This window comes from Mytilus edulis, chromosome 7 (genome assembly GCF_963676685.1).
Source record: "Mytilus edulis chromosome 7, xbMytEdul2.2, whole genome shotgun sequence".
NCBI lineage: Eukaryota > Metazoa > Mollusca > Bivalvia > Mytilida > Mytilidae > Mytilus > Mytilus edulis.
In genome coordinates, this window is record NC_092350.1 from 44,001,030 (window position 1) to 44,023,216 (window position 22,187).

The 22,187-nt window shown below is 31.1% G+C and overlaps 1 protein-coding gene across 1 annotated transcript in view; it reads left to right on the forward strand.

The window, feature by feature from the left end:
• The first annotated feature begins 770 nt into the window (after positions 1 to 770).
• The window catches only part of LOC139481549 (leucine-rich repeat-containing G-protein coupled receptor 5-like), a 66,415-nt gene continuing 44,998 nt past the window's right edge, over positions 771 to 22,187 (forward strand). Inside the window, exon 1 of the mRNA XM_071264966.1 lies at positions 771 to 1,691. Coding sequence (XP_071121067.1) covers positions 1,489 to 1,691 — 203 coding nt within the window. The 5' untranslated portion in view covers positions 771 to 1,488. The remainder of the gene's footprint in view (positions 1,692 to 22,187) is intronic.

Sequence of the window (22,187 nt, forward strand, 5' to 3'; positions counted from 1 at the left end):
TATATAGGAAGATGTGGTATGAGTGCCAATGAGACAACTTTCCATCCAAGTCAAAACTCATATAAAAGTTAATCATTATAGGTCAAGGTATGGTCTTCACACCGATCAGCAAGCCTAACACCGAACAGCAAGCTATCAAATCTTTTAACCAAAATAACATAGGTTTTTTTTTTTGCTAATCATATAACTAATAGTGTCAAAAGGCATTATCAATTTGTCTCTTAATTGTGCTTGTGGCACCTTTCATTTCTGTCGAAGTGGATACGTTTGAAATGAAATAAATTGCATTCATACAAATTCGTACTACAATAAACTTTTATAGCAATAGGCCTTTTCGAAAATGATTTTAACATGCTTTTAAAAATATGCAACAACATATCAATTGGATAACCAAACCAACAGTCATGAGTATTACAAAAATAATGAAATAAAACTTTCAGAGATGGTCAAGGTTCGAGTAACTTGCAACAGTATATTTAAAGTTTATCATGTCGTGTGTCCGTGTTAAGACTCTGTAGTAATGTTGTCGCTGTACACTAGCTCAATATGGTCAATTACAACACAATTTAGATAGACTAAATAATTTCATGCTGATCTTTAAATAGTTCCCGTGTTCCTTTTTCGTTTTATTTACTAGTCCATTAAACAATATCTGAATACCCTAATGAAAACATTTGCCCTCATTGATTAAAATTTTTATATCATTAATTCCAACCATTTTATCCATTTTCAGTTAGATATAAAATCGATGTATAATCTAGAATAATATTGGTAGTATATTATTGACTCGAGTTACTGTCAGTATTCTCAAAATATCGAATAGTTGTTCGGAATTATCATTCATATATTAATATTGCTTGCTTTTGTTGATAAACAATCCTTTACATTAGTACTAACTGTAATATGATGGTAGATTGGCGTTATGTCCCGTCATGCATTTCGTATCATTGTCTAACAACAATTACGTGAACTCAGAACAATTGTAACTCGACTATTACCGATTTGTTAAGTCATTAGTAATTAAGCAATGCAATTTTAAGATGTGTATTCGATAGAAAATAAATGAAAAAAGTATTTAAAATAGATTTGTTGGAATAAACGAAGAAAAGAAAGTATCGATATTCTGTCGTTATAAAACATCGATCACTTCGTTGATTAAAGTGGTGAAGTATAGATCTTAAACTACAGTCTGTGTATGAGGATTACATCTAAGCATAACTAGCTGAAGGACTATTGGTCGCTTATCAATCAAAAGGCGAAATTATCTTTAGCGGATAAACATTGTTGAAACAGTCACCAATTATAGAAATATGGTTGATAAACTAAGACACTTCATTGTAAATTTTATCTGTATTTACAGTTTACCCGGGAAAATGCACCCGTTTATCGAAATTTTCTGATAGCAGAGATGATACTAGAGTGTCAATCAAATTTGTTCATTCATTGTGGGAAAGAAGACAATTATTCATCTTTCATAACCATATCATTATGGCAAAGAGAAATTACGAAAAGTTAAAATGTGTATTATTATTAATAGTGTTTGTTTATTGTGTAAGCGCTGGTACTAATTGTAAAAATGAATGTCCAAAATTATGTCATTGTTCCGGTTTATGTAATTCAAGAAGAGTTGATTGTTCAGGAAAAAACCTGACAGCAATACCAGATGGCATTCCAGAAGATGTCGTAAATTTGTAAGTAATATTTTACTTTTGTATTTACAAGTATTACGTAAGGTACATTAGTAGTGTCTGTTGATTATCCTTCAGTAATCTTAACAAGACACTGTATATAATTGCTGCAATGTTAATACAGTTGGTATGCTTGGTGTATCTTACGAAAATATAGGAACATGTGCTAAAACAATTGTTTAAAATTTAAATCTCGTAGTACTATATATATCACCTTTGTACTTTAAATGTTTGCACCAGTCGTAAGTCAGGAATCTTATGTTCAGAAGTTGTCGTTGATGTGGTTCATAAATGTTTCTCGTTTCTCGTTTTTTTTTATACTGTAACAGATGAAACCGTTGGTTTACCTGTTTGCATGGTTTTAAAATAGTTATTTTTGGGACCATTAATGGCTTACTGTTCGGTGTTTACCAAGGCTCCGTGTTGAAGACCGTACGTTGACCTATAATAGTTAACTGTTATTAATTGTGACTTGTATAGAGAGCTGTAACATTGGCACTCATACCACATCTTTTTATATTTATATAGAGTTTCATAAATTTCCTACATGTATAGGCTAAAATCATTAACGTGGTGTACTTTTTGTACATACGATTATATCTAAATAATAAGATTATCGAATAGAGATTGCAATCACTTGTAGGAATATCTATATGTTTGCTGGCAGAAAATTGGGACTACATTAAAACAAAAAAACCAGAGTGTACTTTGTATTCATACATACTGTGCTCGACAACTTGCTTTTAATCTTGTGGTTCTGGTGATAATATGGTTGTTCTGTATTTTCGGGAACATTCTGTTTGCCATTATTTTCATATATCATACAAACGTGTAGATGTGAATCAAATTTGGACAATTGCAATAACATTTTGGTTCCTTATTACCTAATGGTATATTTTGTAATCACGGAACTATACTAAAGACAGCACGAAAAGAAGAAACTTTTAGTTGGACAGCAGAACCAACGCTAATGTAACAATTAGATGGACTCATCTGAACTATTAGAGTCAGGACCGCAACGACCGTCAGTTTTCGAGAGCACTGAAAACTAACAACAAACAAGAAGAATTACTGGTTCTGATGTTTTGTCCAAATCTATTTTAGTCCTTAATTTTCTGTTGATTACTTTAATCTAAACCCATTTGTTTACTCGTTTTGCCTTTCTACTATAATGAACAATATCGAAACCTCAATATTTCTAGTTAATCTGGATAACATGATTAATCAGAACATATATGGCAACTTTTATTTATAGTCTGTATTAAAGTGGTATTAACGAGCCGAAAAACGATTAAATCCTACAGGTCTGTATAAGTGTCATCATTTTTCCAAGCCATTGGTTTGTTTGTACATTTTCAAATGCATATTTATTAAGTGAGTATTGTTAAATCCCTCGGCCCCTAAATAGTGATATTAAGAACAGAAAAAATATAAAATTCTATAGACATGTGTCATAATTTTTTCCAAGCCGCCATTGGTTTGTTTGTATATTTGCAAATAAATATTTTTAAGTGAGTATTTTGGAATCCCTCGGTCCCTAAATAGTGGTATTAACGAGCAGAAAAAGAAAAACAATCTATAGACGTGTGTCCTCATATTGATCCAGACGTTGGTTTGTTTGTACATTCGCAAATGAATATTATTTAGTGAGTATTGTTGAATCCCTCGGCCCCTAAATAGTGGTATTAACGAGCAAAAAAAATATAATATTCTATAGACACGTGTCCTCATTTTGACCCAGACGTTGGTTTATTTGTACTAAATTCTCAAAGGAATTCTATAAGTGATTTATATTCTCTTCCTAGGGTCCTAAAAAGTAATACATGTAAACATAAATATCAATTAGTTATCGTGTTGTTTTGTACTTTATTGTTGGTGTTATTATTCAATATTATGATCAAAGCTCTACAAGAATTCATCATATTTAGGGGAATTCCCCATGCACAGAAGAGTAATAGTTTTGTACCAAAGTAAACTAACACTGTGACGTAAACGAAAACATTTGTTTTCACTTTTATATTGAATGTTGAAATGATGGATTCGCATATCGTTACACAAATAGATATAGGAAGATGTGGTGTGAGTGCCAATGAGACAACTCTCCATCCAAATAACAATTTATAAAAGTAGCAATTATAGGTCAATGTACGGCCTTCAACACGGAGCCTTGACTCACACCGAACAAAAAGCTATAAAGGGCCCAAAAATTACTAGTGTACAATCATTCAAACGGGAAAACCAACGGTCTAATCTATATAAAAAACGAGAAACGAGAAACACGTATAAATTACATTAACAAACTCCAACTACTGTACAACAGATTCCTGACTTAGGACAGGTGCAAACATTTGCAGCGGGATTAACGTTTTAATGGTACCAAACCTTCTCCCTTTTTCTGAAACAATAGCATAACATCACATAATAGAAAACAACACGATAAAATATCAATTGGAAGGCTTAACTCAATCAATAAGTAAACACGTGAAAGCTCTCTCACAGGCAAACAACCAATAACTGAAAAATGTAAGGACATACTGACAGTATTAAAAAAAACATTACTGACAGTACATTACAAATAAATATCTACACGTTACAATGTATCTACTGAAACTCCTTGCAACAAACCGCTATTTTATTAGCAGTATAACATTACTTATTGTTCAATTGATGATAATTTACCTCAATGAAATCATTACCCGGGTGCGAGATTTCTTAGCTGTATTAAACGACATATCCGTGACCTTGTGCTGCTTTCTCCTTTTTGTCGGGTTGTTGTCTCTTTGACACATTTTACATTTCCGTTTTGAATCTTATTTGCTTCACCATTCATCATTTTAAAAATAAAAAAATATCTTTGTATTAATTTCTTCACCGATGTATATCGCAACACTACACAAAGGTAAACCTTATTGATTGAAACTTATTGAATTATTAAAGAAAATGTGCAATGTTTATAGATGAGCTTTTGTCTTTAAATTGCTCTTTTAAAGGCTAGTTTACATTTAGCAGAAACTGTTGGCATTTTATTTTAGAAATACCATCAAAGTTTTTAACAAAAGAATACTTATTCATTTTCATTATGTTTTTTTTTTCAAATATTGATTTAAATTTTATGATGAAGAACCCATATAAGTACTGGTATAATAGCATGCAATAACACGTTGTAGATTTTTAATACGATAGTTTGTCTTGTAATTCACATTTCCCTGTGGAATTTTCATATTGATTTCATTATCCATCATAAAGATAGAATTGATATTGAAGTTCTAGACCGAGAAATAAAACTGCTACAATAAAGATTCAATTAGAACACTTAATTATAAAAGAATACAGGAGGTCACATCGGCTGTGTGGAATAAAGACGAGTGTACGGGAAAAGTAGCGCTATCTTCACGTGAAAGAACCATAGCTTCATATATATTCTTTGATAGTTTCATTGGTGGTCAGTGATACATAGTACAATTTCTTTCCTTATCATTATACCCTCATTTCACCTTGTAGTCTAATTTCCAGCCATATTTATGTTAAACAAATCGCCATGACACATGTAGACCCTATAAATATAGAATTGATAGTGAACTTGTTCATTGAATATATTTGCTACTGTACGGTAGGAAATGAAGAATTCAAAACCCCTCCTTAATAGATTCATTTGATTCATTTACGATGTTTGAATTCTATAGAAAAGTAGGGATGTCCTGGGAAATCTATGAAGACGGCCCAACATGGTCAATTTCTTTCGATTATCCAATAATGTAGACGTAATTCTGCACGTCTAAGAATAGAGTAATTTGTTTACCGTTACAATATGCACTTTAATTTATGTAAGTTAAAAGACACATAAGAATAAACAAAACATTGACAGCAGCAATTGCCAATGAAACAAACTCTCCAACCGAGTTAAAATGTATAAAAAGTTAACATAATTATATAGTTTAAAGTACAGCCCTTCAACACAGAGCCTTGAGTCCGACCAAAGAACAAGCTATAATAAATGGACACAGAATGATTGGTTCCCATGACTACTACTGAATTGCCATCTTTGCTTTGTCATGAACTTCAAGTCAAGCTAACCTTTTTTCAGCGAAAGTCTAAATCACGACGAAATGAAATAAGGGAATAAATAGATTATAAACATTTTAATTTTATTTATAATTGATTAAGGGATCCGGTTGTTTGTTTCCCTTTTGAATTACTTTACATTTGTCGTTGAGTGGCCTTTTATTTGCGTCTATACGGAATGGATTTTACTCATTTCTAAAGGCGGTAGGGTGACCTATAGTTGTTAATTTCTGTGTTTGTTTATTTTGGTATCTTGTGGAGAGTTTGTCTCATTGGCAATCAAATCAATTTTTTTGTTATGTGTATTTATACTTTATAGGTAAGCTAAGTAAACTTTTACAAAAAAATGACTTCAACATTAAATTACATCTATTTCAAAGGCTTCGTTTATACATGCATTTCTTCTATTCATGGTAGTGAAAAGTGCGAAAGATTAAGTAGTTTCTATACAAAATCATCGAGGCTGTCTGTTTGTACACTTGTTATGATCTGTCTGTCCTTTCATGTATTGCGTGGCAAATTAAGCCATAAAGTGGTATTGATTTGCCAAATGAAGTAGGCAAAATGAAGCGGTTATATTAATAATGCCAATTTTACTTACAAGTTAATCAAGTTTTCCTCGGATGTTTTATTTGATCTGATAGAAAAAGATGTTATCAATGACACTACCATGACGCATGACATATGTTTTAGAAGGATATGACTTGTTATTTGCGTGTCTAAATTAGAACTTCACTTTGGACAATATCATTTTTTAATTCCTAACGAACATTTCGATGCAATCACATACTCTGTACTTTTCCTTCATAATCATACGAAAACAGAGTACTTTTTCTGAAAAAAATAGAAAATGGAAGAACTTTGACTAAAATTAAGTGATTGGAGGGCATTACTAATTAAGATCATAATTGTAGTTCAATAATGCTTGACGTTTAACTTTGATGTTTTTTTTTTATACACATTCTAATAATTTAATTTTCGATGTAACGCGTCTCCTGATCGGCTGACGTTATTTTGTTATCAGTCCATAGACATAATTTAGTCATGTGACCGTGACGTCATCAACGTTTTTCTCATGGTTTTCTACGGTTTAAAATTGAATTTAGAATTAAATTATAAGACACGACTGTAATATTTTTCTGTTTATTCGATATAACATAAAAAATGTGGTACACACTGTTAAATAACGCGCTACGCTAACATAAAAAATGTGGTACACACTGTTAAATAACGCGCTACGCTAACATAAAAAATGTGGTACACACTGTTAAATAACGCGCTACGCTAACATAAAAAATGTGGTACACACTGTTAAATAACGCGCTACGCGCGTTTTTCGGTGTGCACCACATTTTTTTGTTATTGCTTCATAGACAGAATAAAATTACAGTCATTCCTTAAATGTTAATTAACTTTCTATGTTTGGCCGAAATATATTTCATGTATCGACGTAACATCTAAAATATATACAATTGTCGCATTTTACATTTTTGTTTGTTATACATCTATAAGAATTGTTATGTGCTGGAGCAAATTGTTGAGGGTCTGGACGGGATTGACAAGACAATGTATAATGGTCAATACATAAAACTAGTAAACAAATGAAAATGCAAACTGATTAAAATTAAAAATGTATATAATGAATAGAGAACATATGGATCTTGAAATGTGTTAAGCATAAAGAAGTGAAGAATCCTCCCCCTTCCCAAGCACCTCCTTACACCCACACTACCGTTTCAGACCCTCAATTTCATCTTGTATCATTTGTCTTTATAATATTATTTTCAGAAACGAGTTTCAGTCGTGTTAAATGGTTAGCGGGACAATATGAATGAATGTTACTCTAGGATAATTTATTACTCATGACGCGTTTTTTTATACTAAATCAACCAGTAAAACCCAAGGATTATCATTACTTTTTCGAGTACGTGTCTGTTCCTTTTGTAACTCGAAGACCTGCTAACCTATCGATATACGATCTACACCTACCACTTTCCAAAGTAGAAACACTAACACCTCTAATTTTAAGAGTTTGACAATACATTGTTTCATTTTATTTTATACGAAAATTACATAGCAAAATGTGTAACCGCCAACACTGTGTTTTTCAAAATATTTTGATGCACACTAAACTTCTTTGATATACAATCAATTGATTTAAATATTGTTATTTTGATTTCGTTTTTAAAAGTACAATGTATTGAAGCAAATATATTTTATGATGTTGCATAATTTATGCGCCTAGCTCGTTCGTTTTACTTTTCTGACATACAAGTTAGAACTATTCTCTGAAACGTTTATTTGATTATTCAATTGCGAACCATGCAAATCAAATCAAACTTAATGTACTTGATTGAAATTAAATCGTTAAAGGATATATTTGGTATTGGTAAATCATTCTGTTTCCCATTGGGGATAGACTTTACATTCGCTTATATATAATTAATAGTTAAAAAAAACGAAACATGATGTGTTTCTTCATTTTCTTTTGTATGACATTCTGCATGTATTCTGTGGTTGTATTGCGCATGCTTCAGTATTTTTGTACTGTTTTTACGGTGTTGTATTTATTGTACTCGAAAGAACAACAGTGATGTTGTAGTGCTCAGTGGTGTGATTTCAAAATTAGCAGATAAAGTACTTATTATATAAAACTCATGTTCAGTATCTACAAACTGCACCACGGTCACAATACTTCAAGGTCGTAAAATATATTAAGATTCAAGTAGTCTATCTTAACATTAATCGTAGCCTCGTCTAGACGTGAGACAATTTAGACATAAATATACATATTGGTAAAACACTTATCAATAATTCGTAAAGACTGTTTGCTGATCTCAAGACGTCTTACATTAAATAGTTTCCTGACTTGTTGTTTCATTGATCCGGTGTCGGTGGCGTAACAAACTTCTGAAAAGCTTAATATTTCAGTTGGTAAAACACCTGGTCTTATTGACGCATAATCTGAGTCTTTTAATACCGGTGTTGTTTTCAGTACTATATGTTGAATATTCAAATAAACAAATTACATTTTATGAATTATAGTTTATGACAAAGAACCTGTCAACGTAGATTTTGTTTTGGACTTCGTGTGGCTAAGTACATATGTACCATGTTTTCTATATTGTGTTAAGTGTACTGTTGTTTGTCTTTCGATTATATTTCGCTTTGGTCATGGCATCGTTTGGTTTATTTTTCCTACTTAATCTTATGAATTTGAATGTTCCTTTGGTATCTTAGGAATCTCTTTATCCCTCCATCTGGCAAAATGAAGAAAGTATTCAAAACTATCTCGAAAATATTTCACATCGAAATCGGTGGTAATGATTTTGCGCAAATCCATTTTCCCCCCATCTATGACTAGTACTTTTAATTGAACCCCTTTTGTACTTTCGAATTTACCACCGTGAATTTACGCCCATTAGATAATTACAAATTATGTTTCCAATCAACACACTGACTAGTAGACGGCAATATTATAGTTTTCACTACATGATACGTGCAATCAACGTCAATATTGTCATTCGCAAAAAACGTTTGGAAAGTTGTAAATGATGCTCACGTGAACATTGTGTCACTGTGGGGTAACATTTCTGTCACTATTAAATGCAAATTAGTGCATAAATGTTGTGATCCTGCAGATTTTACGAGTTCTCGTGAACCCAAATCGAAAACAAATGCACTTTATTTGCTCGATATAGCATAACTGATGGCAAGAATTGGTAGAATTTTATATCAAGAGCACTAATGAACGATAATATCTTATATTTCGTGTTTTCAAGGAATTCAACATATTTATGGACATCTGACGTTATACAGCAATGTATAGTTAATTGAAATAGTTATCAATCATAATATAAAGAAAGTACGCGTGGTTGCAATAAGCATTTGCGGAATCAATTTAATAATTGTAAAAGGAATTTTTATAAAAGTTTGTGTAGAGGAATATATATTTGTTTTGATATCTTGATATTAGACATCAGCATCCTTTTTTCAACAATTGATAAGGGTCTTGATGTGGGTTTCCGGAATGAGAAAATGAGACAAAAATGAAATAAAAAGAAATGCCTAAAAAAAGAATAATAAAGAATCAGGAGGTGATATAAAGGGATAAACAATAATTGTCAACCAAGGTATAAAACATAGATTAAAGAGTGAATAATTGAAGAGCCCTCTCATTCTGACCCTCGTAGATACAATGTGTGTGGCAAGATCTCAACCTTTTTATCACCCCAAGTTTAGAAACAACAACCAACAAACAATAGACTGTCAAATATTCTCAATCAACACAAAATCAGAGGATAAACGGAAAGCATAACAAAATGACAGAGACCAGTAATAGAACAGCAACATTCTTGCTAAAAAAAGTACATCATGTGGAGGGATAAACTGGTTTTGAAGTACATGTTAATCTTGGAAACCGCATCCAAACAGCAAACGTACAAATAAAAAACCTTTAGAATAGATATAGGAAGATGTGATATGAGTGCAAATGAGACAACACTCAATTCAAGTCACAATTTATAAAATTAAACCATTATAGGTCAAGGTACGGTCTTCAACACGGAGCCTAGGCTCACACCGAACAGCAAGCTATAAAGGGCCAAAAAGATAACTAGTGTGAAACTATTAAAATGGGAAACCCAACGGTCTAATCTATATAAAAAAAAACGAGAAACGAGAAACACTTATGAACCACATAAATAGACAACAACCACTGAACATCAGATTCCTGACTTAGGACAGGTGCAAACAATTGCAGAAGGATTAAACGTTTTAATGGTACCAAACCTTCTTCATTTACTGAATAAAAAGTATAACATTACAACATAGAAAGACACACTATAAAATATCAATTGGAATGGCTTTTCTAAATAAAAAAAACGTAGTAACACGTCACTACATGCACAATGAACGAATACATTTGATCTGTGAAACAATGTAAATACATAGTTAGTACAAATAAGGGATGGATAAAAGTATAAAAATAGAAAGCTTGATACCATACACAATTATAATACACCAAACGTATGTTGTTTATACTGTTAGGCATTTAAAAATATTAACTCTTTGAAAAAGTAAGGAGAATTTTTGAAAAATTCAAACAGCTAACAAACTCGCCTTTTAAGAAAATGCGAAGTTGATAGTTTAGTATAAAATCAATGTTTTAAAGAATTCATGCTGCAAATAACCTGTCATCTTTAAATAGAAGTTATATTGCATTACGTGATTTACATGCAATATCTTAATCGAATATTATAGTGAACGAAATCAAAGTATTGAGGAAGGTAATGCATTTATCAGTTTTCTGTAAAAAGTTTTTTATATGCTTCGAACTGCGCCGTCTATTACAATAGTTTATTATATAATATGTATGGTTTGTTTGATACAATTGTTATCTAATAGTCGATTTTAGTTATTTGTCATGAGATTGTCGTTCGTTTGATAAGTTTAATAAAGGCAATAGTAATTTAAAAAATTCATGTTACAAACTAAAACCGAGGGAAGCACGTCAACTGTAAGAGGAAAACAAAGTAACAACGGGAACATTGAAATGTAACAAAAACAAAAGCAAACCTGATTTATTGACTAGCCAAACCTCTCGCTCTATGTCAATGTTAATGACAGCACTACGTGACAGAAATATAACAGGAACACGAGCAAGAACATTCATCACAGAGAACAAATAACATGATAGTGGACACAGCATGCAAACTGCAGAACAACAACGAACTTATTCCATCAATAACACTGTCAACAGGCCCTTTTGTATCTTTCGTCGCTCTTCTTTGTGCTAAACAGAGTTTGCCTTATCAGAAAGTTGAACGCAATTTAAAAAAAAAAATGAACATGACTTTTTCTTTTATTAGAAAATATAGGATACCAATCAGCATGACACTAGAATTTAAAAAAATTACTTGAGTTTGTATATTGTCCTCTTTCAGTTCATTTAAACAAACAAATATCATTCTGTATTGTCTTAAAATATTTAAGCTGGAATCCACAATTATCATTGACTGTATGAACGTTTGGTTGATTCGTTTATAAATCATGTCGTTCAATAATTCGAGCACATCATCATTATAAACAACACTTAATTTATGTGTCATTTAGTATTTTGTGGAGAGTTGTCTTATTGGCAATCATACCACATCTTCTTTTATAAACAGTTCATGCTTCTTGTTATGCTTTCTTGTCCTTCAAGTTGATTGAAATCTACTTGATCAAATAACAACGGGATTTATTGGAAAAGTTGTTTCAATGTATGTTTCTTTGATTATCTTGTTAACTAATGGTATTAAGACGTGTTGAGATGAAAATAAAACTTATAAAACGTAATTATCGTCAGACAATAAAGTAAGAAAAGTCACTTATATGGTTCTACAGTGTTAAATCTGGAGATATTGATGATTAATGAGCAACATGTCATCCTTTAACAGTGTAAAGCGATACTTTGTCTCCTTAAATGCTGTGATTATCTGGGTTGAGTTAAATCTTTTATATATTTAAAATGATAGGTTTTGAATATATTGAACCTACCAAGAATATATTGTACCTACCAAGAATATATTGTACCTACCAAGTATACTGTCAAACAGCAAATCAGAAACTGCGCATGCTCGACTTAAAATATATTTTCTATTACATTTATGTAGGTATTAAAAACTTTATACTTTTTGTCCAGACTATCTAATATTGAAAAAAAAATAAGTTGATAAAAATCTGCGTATTGGGTTGTAGTCTTTGATACGTTCAAATGTAGAATAATTAACACGACGCATGGCATTTATAAAGTGTCGTTTCCATTTTTTAATTATGTTTTTTTTTTTTTAAGTTATAACTATAATATTAAAAAGTAACGTTCATCATTTGGATGACCATAATATAAAATCTGTATCTCATATAATAGAAATTAGAATTATTCCATAAACCGTACTCACAATCTTGTCATCTTTATCTGTTCACTAGGCTTAAAAGAATTTAATACAGGTTTAGCACTTGTTTTGGAGAAGAAATAAGATCTCTTCTTCGTAGACTTGTATAAAAAAAATCTTCACTGAGGGCAATTTGTTTCAAAAAGAATCAGCAAATATGTAGCATATTGTTTGACATATTGTATATCTTTTAAGGAGACATTCATCATCTATAAACACTCTACCACAATGATTTGAAAACATAAAATGCAGATTTCCCTTTTTTCAGAGGGGCACACTTTCATATTTATAACATTTTAATTTGTATCAGACGGAATTATTAGTACGTACGAACGTTTGGCTTTATTTTACTACAAACGCATTCAGTTTAATCATGTAAATACTTGACAGGTTTTGCTTTTGATTAAAAGGAAAGATTAAATTACTTGTTGACTCGGTTTTAGACCAAAACATATTAACTTTTGTGTATTCTAGTTTGTATTATCTGTTCTGTAGTGTTTGTGATACTTTAGTACTTTCAAGGTTGAACAGCACGATGGATGATGCAGGTCTGGCTTTTAATGAACACGCGTCGAGCAAATAGTTTGACTTTATTTTGTTGACTGTTATCTGTCATGCAAAAAGTGACACTAGTCGAGCACCAGAGTTAACTATCGTGTTTTGGTGAGTTTGGTGGTTCTCAATTCATCGTTTTCTGGCAAAGTGTTTCGTCGTTTTTAGATTGCCTATAGTGATGTATGTTTATATTGATCTTACCCCGCTGTTATCTTCTATCCCTTTTTATATTTGATTTAGGATCAAAATTTTGTTTTTATATCAATAAACTATTTTCATATATCATATAAATTAAGGTGACACTGTAGAGAAGTAAACCTTTTAGTCGATTATCAAGAATGTACTCAACTGTGTTTTGTCTTATTTAAAGAAATATGCATACTATTTCATAAACATTCAATTTGATTTATATTTTTAGTAGTTAAAGACCCCATTATGGTATCATAATTTCATTGTATCTAATACCTAGACATACAATTGTCTTAGGGGCACTTATTTCACAATCGTTTTAACCATATTTTAAAGATTTGTTAATTAAGTTTTATGCAGATATCTTCAAGGCAGTCAATACCAATACTATTTAGTTACTGTTACTGTCTTTTACTCAACCCATTTATCGATACTGATGATTTAATATTGGACTGAAATTGAATTGATTGACTGCAAACTACTTTGACAGAAATTAGTTAGGTTTTTTTTTTTTTTATGAAATGAAAAATAAATAGAACTTTTCCTTATGCGATGCTTTAGAAATTGATTTAGTTGTACTGGTTCTCTTTCGAGATACAGTTTATGTTAAAGATATATATATAATGCATATTTTAAGGCGTTTCTTGTCGTATAAAACATTGAGATGTGTCAGTATTGATCATATGAAAGACCGACCGTATGGAGTTCTTTATTTGGGGAATCCTAGTACCCTGAGGTTTGTTAAAATCATCTTAAAATGTTAATTATGTGACTTATATACCAGCAAATCAATATTAGTTTCTGCATTAGATATATTTAAATACCGGTATATAATTCATCTTTAATTTATCCTAGTATAAACAAAACAAAAAACAACATGGAATGATCGAAATTCCGAATCAATATGGTGCTTATCCCATGCTTATTTGAACAACCTGTTCAAGTTGTATCCATGAGCAATGGACACGTATATATCAAGTCAAAGAGTATCAGGATGGACTATAGTTAACATATGTGATCAGTTGCAGACATAAAATGTCACTTGTAAATAATGTAACGACCAAATGATGATATTTGCGTCCGTTGATGTTGTGAAAAAATGATTTTACTGTCATCCTTCCTCATACAATGTTTGGAGCAATCCTTTTTACTAATGGACAGAGAATGCTGTTAGGTTATATAGAATATGACAAAGTGCTTGTTTAATATCAGTTTAGGTACTATAAGACAATCATTCGACATGTGTTTCTTAAAACAGACCTTTCGTTTTTAAAACAAGCGACTCTCTTCAAATTAATCTTACGATAACATTGATCTTAAAATATATTAGAATTGTCCATGACTTATGAGTATTTTACACGTATTCTAAAAAATAATTGAGCATTATTTGATTCTAAGCATGCAACAAGTGGAGCTCATACTGTGTGATAATTAAATGCAACATATTTCATGATTAATTCTGTCAATGGAGAACGCAATAAGTGCCACAATTGGATCGTTAGCTTTGCCTCAAACACATACGTTATTCATAAACAACCAGTTTCTAAGTTTATACGATATTCCAAGGTTTGCTTTTCTTATCAAGATTATCTTGATAGAGGGTTACTGCTCTCATCGAAGCTTTAAACCTAGAGTTCATAGTAGTACATGTTGAAATCATTCCTTCAAAGAATTAACGGACGCCATCATATTTGGTTGACCGCGATGGAGTATCTGTTTCACAGATGACGACAGATTCTTTCCAACTGTCGTAACTCCGATCCTGTCCTCCTTTTTCCGAATATGATCTACCACATTATATTATTCATTGGGTTTGTACTTGCCCAAGGAACAACACGATAAGTGCTATACGTGGAGCATGATACGCTTATCTTTCCGAATCAAATGAGATCATCCCGATTTTTGTGGTCTTAATATGTTGTGTTTGAATTACTTCACATGGCCATAAAAGTGCGAGGTTTGGCATGCCACAAAACCAGGTTCAACCCACCATTTTTTCCTTTAAAAATGCCCTGTACCAAGTCAGGAATATGGTCATTGTTATATTATAGTTCGTTTCTGTGTGTATTACATTATAACGTTGTGTCGTTTGTTTTCTCTTATTTTTGAGTGTAAATTCACTTTGCGATAAGACGTGTCACGGTACTTGTCTATCCCAAATTCATGTATTTGGTTTTGATGTTATATATATTATTCTCCTGGTATTTTGTCTATGTGTGTTACATTTTAGTGTTATGTCGTTGTTCTCCTCTTATATTTAATGCGTTTCCCTCGGTTTTAGTTTGTTATCCCGATTTTGTTTTTTTTGTCCATGGATTTATGAGTTTTGAACAGCGGTATACTACTGTTGCCTTATTGAATATATTTTCATGGCTTATTTTTGTCTCATTGGCAATCCTACCATATCGTCGTATATTTATTTTATTGGTATATTATGTTTGTTATGAGAAACACAACAGCTACCAATTTTGGGTCGATAACTGTATATAATGAACATAATTTGTTAGATAGGTTACAAATCAAATTAGACCGCAATTGATCCTTAGATACCAGATTCTGATTTGTAATTTTACCGATTGGCTTCCCGTTTCGAAATGCATGTATGACATTTTGACTGTTAATTGAATATCACAGCGGGATTTGCATGCATAGCCGCTTATTTTGTCGTCCACCCTCCCCGGTCTCCGGATCCGTTTGCAGTTTATGCGATTCCCTCCGATTTTGTGTAACCTTGATGTGCATCTTCTTTAATAAGTTAAAAAATTTAAACGTTAGTAACCTATTGTAGCCTTAATTTGCAAAACAGTCGTCAATGCAACTCAAGACTCATTTATTTCGGACTGCTTTTAAGGATTTCTTGTAGATTTTATATTTACTTTTAATTGACTGCATTAGTTTTAGACAGTTTTGTATATACATTTGTATTTTAGGGTACATGCATTTTTCGTTTCTTTTAAAAAAAAATTAAAAAAATTTATATGCTTGTTTGCTTCTTTTAAGATAGTGCTTTGTAATCTATGTTTTAAGTATTTTTTTGTATTTTATATATTTCAAATGTGAAGCGCTTAGAGTAATTTTTGTTATTATATAATGCGCTCTATAAATATTGTATTTATTATTATATTATTATTATAATGTTATCGTTCGAAAGTTCCTTCGTCTGCAACAAATGGGGTCATTTAAACCGTCACATTATTAATTACGTACTGGTTCTGAGATACGTGATAATTATATCCTGTGACCTAAATGTCGTACTAATTACTGACAATATTTGATCGTCATTTACGTTAAAGATACAATGTATGCTCATCTGCATATATAATGGATCTGTTACTTCTTATATCATGGTAGAGGGTATAGCTCTACAATCAGTTGTCAATTAATATACTTATTTCCCTAATGGAAACCTTTCATTGTCGAAAATGGATTGGTATTTACATATATGAAGCCATGTAGTCTAGACAATTAATATGATCTATTACCTAAACACGGCTAAAAGTAAAGATCGATTCATATACTTCTACAAAAAATTAAATACGGTTACTTTTAGTCATTATATGATCAAAAGGTAAAAATTTTCAGGAAAAACTTAGTTGCAAAGATGAATTCGAAGTACTAAAATTGTAATATATTATTCAAAGGGCCAATCAATCAGGTAATTAATGCAATACATGTTTGTGTAAATAGATGTTATTATCTTATAATGTTTAGCGGAGTTTTAAGCATAGGCCGTTTTTGGTTATAATATTATTTTTTTCTGAAGCAAGTTTCATGTTGTCGTATTGAGAGGTTTAGCTAGCTACCAAACCAGGTTCTATATAATAAAATGTCTGTACCACGTCAGGAATATGAGAATGGTTAACCATTTCGTTTGATGTGTTTTTTATAAACTTTTAATTTTGACATTTGATTAGGGGCTTTTCGTTTTCCTCGGAGAGCAGTATTTTTGTGATTTTACCTTTTAATTGTAGCCTTGCTTTTCAACAAAGTGTAAAATAATACTGAAATCAAAGTCCCATTCAACAATTGAAAGTTCATAAAAACCGACAAAATCAAACACTGTCAATCAACACATTCGTAGCAAGTTAAAAACAACAGTCACATTTTCAAATATCGTACAAATATAACGAAAATGTTTTTGGGTTCAACCTTGTTTCATAGCAAGTCAAACCTCCAATAAATATACATGACAGTTGTTAATAGTTCCACTATATTGACATAATTAAATGAGCAACTTTTTTGCCAAAATCATTCGGAGTGACAGTTTTGTTCAGACGGCCGGAAGTAGAGCATTTTCAGATTCGTAAGATCATGAACCATTTGTGTTAACGAATGGCACTACAAATTATGTTTACGATAAGACTAAACATGGACAGCACAAGCCCTTTTATGTAATCATTGGAGAGCTATATGATACTTTTTATAATTAGAAGTCATTAGATGTAATAGAAAAAAAGGCAACAGTAGTATACCGCTCTCTGAAAGTCATAAATCGATTGAGAGAAAACTTGTCCGAAAAACAAACTAAAACTGAGGGGAACACATCAACTATAAGAGAAAAACAGCGAAACAACAGAAACCCATTGTTCCTTCGCTTATGACGTGCATGGTTATAATGTCACAAAAACTCACGCCAATTTCTTTAAAAAACATTTTAATCTTTAAAAAAAGATAACAGTCTTTATATCAAATAAGGGGAAGATATTTTCGTAAATTCTTCATAAATGTTTAAGCTAATGTATTGTAAATGTTACTTTTTTATTACTACCAAATCTTTAATCTCGATAGACCAATCCACAGACTTACTTTCATAAGGTAATCAACGAACCATATCTTAATTGATGAACATATATGTTAAAACTGCACTTTAATTGATAAAATGTTTTAGTTGAAATCTTACTCTTAAATAAGTACCAATGTATTTTGTAAAGAAAACATATAGGATTATGCTTAGTTGAAGTCATTTTCATATCTTGACTTACATCTAGAAATTGACAATGAGGGTCGGTTGAAAACAAAACTTTACGACAAAAGAGATGATTTCAGCTTTCCAATTGTGAACTTTCCATTTCTAAGTAGCAACATTCCAGCAGCACCTGCATACGGGGTATATATCTCCCAATTGATACGATATTCCCGTGCTTGCATTTCCTATCATGATTTTCTTGATAGAGGGTTACTGCTCACAAGGAAGCTATTAAACCAAGAGTTCCAAATGGTGAAGTTGAACTCATCCCTTCGTAAATTTTACGGACGCCATCACGAGTTGGTTGACCGTTATGGAATAACCGTATCACAAATGATATCGGATATGTTCCTTACGTCGTTACTACAATCCCCTTCCCTTTTATGAATGTGACCTACCGAATTAGACTAATTACCGGATTTGTAGTCACATAAGCAACACGACGGGTGCCACATGTGGAGCAGGATCTGCTTACCCTTCCAGAGCACCTGAGATCACCCCTAGTTTTTGGTGGGGTTCGTGTTGATTATTCTTTAGTTTTCTATGTTGTGTCATGTGTACAATTGTTTTTCTGTTTGTCTTTTTCATTTTTAGCCATGGCGTTGTCAGTTTGTTTTAGATTTATGAGTTTGACTGTCCCTTTGGTATCTTTCGTCCCTCTTTTCTAAAGAAATCGGAGATGGCGAATCAGGCTTTTTTAAAGCAATTTTTATGATCGATTTTACAATAGTGTTCTACTGTAAAAGATGCGTACATTTTTTCTCATATATGTTAAATTAATCTTACAAGTGAAAAGAATATAATTCATTTCAAGTGTTTCTCTGATTAAATCAGGACAACGGACCCTTACTCTCCTGATCAACAGAGTTTCTCCCCCGATTAAACAAATGTAGTAAAAATTAATTGTAAAAGCAATACAAAAGGTTTATTAGTATTTCTTTTTCTTTTTTACATTACTAATTGTTTCTTCTTAAATATTCGTGCATGTAATTCGATTATACAATGTATCTCGAATATATATCAGCTTTGATAAGTGTTTGTCATTACTATAAATTTTCACTTCTACATTCTTTGAACAAAAAAGCAATTAATTTTGTAAAAAAAAACATGTCCATTCTCCATAAAAACTGTATAAGGTGATCAACGAATCAAATCTTAATTGATGAACACATATTTAAAAACTGCAATTGAATTGATATACATGTTTCAATTAAAATATTACTCTTATATAAATACCAAATTGTATAAAAAAGACGTATATATATATGAATGATTGGTTTGAGTTAGGTTTGTTTTGATTTTGTTTTGTTGTTTTATTTATTTGCAGTGTTTATTTATTTCTGGCTAAAATGTTTTAGAAGTTAAAACTTGTAAAATTTCATACATATACTGAATACCTTCAATTCATTTGTATTTCTTTTTTTTCAACACTGACCACTTACCGAGCTTTTAACTATTATTTCCTGTATACACTAAGCATGAAGGATGAACATATGAACATGTGTTGTGCCTTTAAATTTTAATGAGTCAGAATGTTTACTGTTAGGAAATCTTGTCTAAAGTATTGATATATATATCAAAATTTGTTATAATACTAATGCGTGTGATGCATGCGTTACATAAATAATCCAAAATAAGATAAATGTCAATGTTACAGTAATGTATAGTCTTACTAGCATTGCACTTGTTGTAAAGGTAATAGTGTTGTCTAGACAACAATGAATAAATGTTTATTTGTTTCGGTCGTAAAACAAAAATGATGCACAAAACGCGTACAAATATATCTTTATATATATATATATACATTTAAGGATTTTTCTCGTAGATCCTTGATAATTGGTAAAATAATAAAATGACATTCAATATAAAAAAAGATGTGGTATGATTGTCAATGAGACAACTATCCACAAAAGACCAAAATGACACAGACATAAACAACTATAGGTCACCGTACGGCCTTCAACAATGAGCAAAGCCCATACCGCATAGTCAATCAACACTATTTGAGTTTTAACAAGACTTCATTAGTATTAACTTTATATTTTTTCAGAAATATTACTTTAAGTAGAGTTAACAGACTCTTTGACTTACTATTAATTGTTTATAGTAAAAGACAGAATATTGAATTGTGTTTTTCATCAAAGTATGGTTAAAGATTTGTCTCGTTTTTCCAATAATTCATTTTGCCTTAATGTAAATTAATTTATTTATGGACAGAGTCAAATCTACCTCAACAAATAACTCCTACTACATGCTTTTTTAAAAAGACATTTGGACTTTTCAAGGTTTTATTGAAATCCCAATTATTTAAATAAAAATTCTCTGATTCTGATGTAAAGTACATTGAATAATGAGTATGTTTATATCTTGACATGGAATACGTAGACATTTGAATTGAGAGCCGATAAGATTTGCATGTACTTTATAAGCGTTATTCAAATGTACTGCGCACTTTAAGATTTTCTGGATGACTGTATCAAGATTTAAATTATATTATCCTTGTGCTTTTATTGCATTCAAGTCTTATTACTTAAATGTACAAAGAAATTCTGCAAGCGTACAAACTAAGTAATTTCAATTCAAACTTGAGACACGAATACATTCTTTCTAATTCAGTTGTGATGCAATAATAAAAGTGATTTAGGCTTGTAAGGAAAATAAACAAAATCTCAAATTCTATTTGCATTTGTAAGTGATGTTTTTCTTTGATGATTATTTTTCACATTCTATGAATATAAGGAGATCATGTGTACTTGTTTGTTATTTTCCTTTCTATATTTCAACGTGTATTTAAATTCCATGATGAAATAGCTGATATTTTCTGAGTTTATTTTCGCTATGAAAGACATTAGTTCTATAGTATACTTATCATATCACTTGCGTTACAGCGCAATGGGGTTCCACTGTTTAACCGTCAGCTGAACTGTCATTGTCATTTCACAGAAATAAAATAACTTACTTTCTTTTGTAAAATAGAAACCGATCTTATTACTATATCAAATATTATGGTATACAGTGTTCATAACATGACTGATTATATAACTGATGCTGATGCTACAACTACATGATTCTAGATATATAGTCGAGTGTTTGATCTTGGCAGGTATTATGAACAAACCCTCTTTTAATTTACCTGGAGTCTGATACCTTTTTATATTTTTTCCTATCTAAGGGTGGTAAAGAATATATACATTGGACATATTTCACTTTTTAATTATATTCCTGAGTTTTTATAATCAAAATGCGTTTTGAACATTGTTGCCTTAGTTCGTTGAACAATTGAAAACATATGTATATATAAAAGAACGAATAACTAAAGAGTTTTCCTGTTAATGGCACATACTGGTATTTTCGCATTTTTTTGTACTTTAATATACAACTAATGAGATGTGTTACGATAAAATGCATTTCTAGAATAACCAGACTCATGTCAAAATGACATAATGTCGGTTACATCCCTTCTAGAATTTCCTTACTCATTTAGTCAAACTTCATTATAGTAAATTTAAAGGTCGTTAATTTTTTAACGTTATGTAAATGACGCCTTTAATAGGAAATTGCTAAAATTAAACTTCTATTTACATGCACAGTTTCCATTCATCTTTTATTCATGCATTTTATCGAGAAAATATTCAGAGATCTATACCTTGATATCAATGCTAATAATTAAAACAGTCGTATTGCCAAACAACAGATATTTTCCTTCCAGCATGTTGAAGTATGTGAAAAATCTCCCTGGAATAGTCAATATCTATTGACTAAGCTGCTTAAAACATGTTTAACACATACACG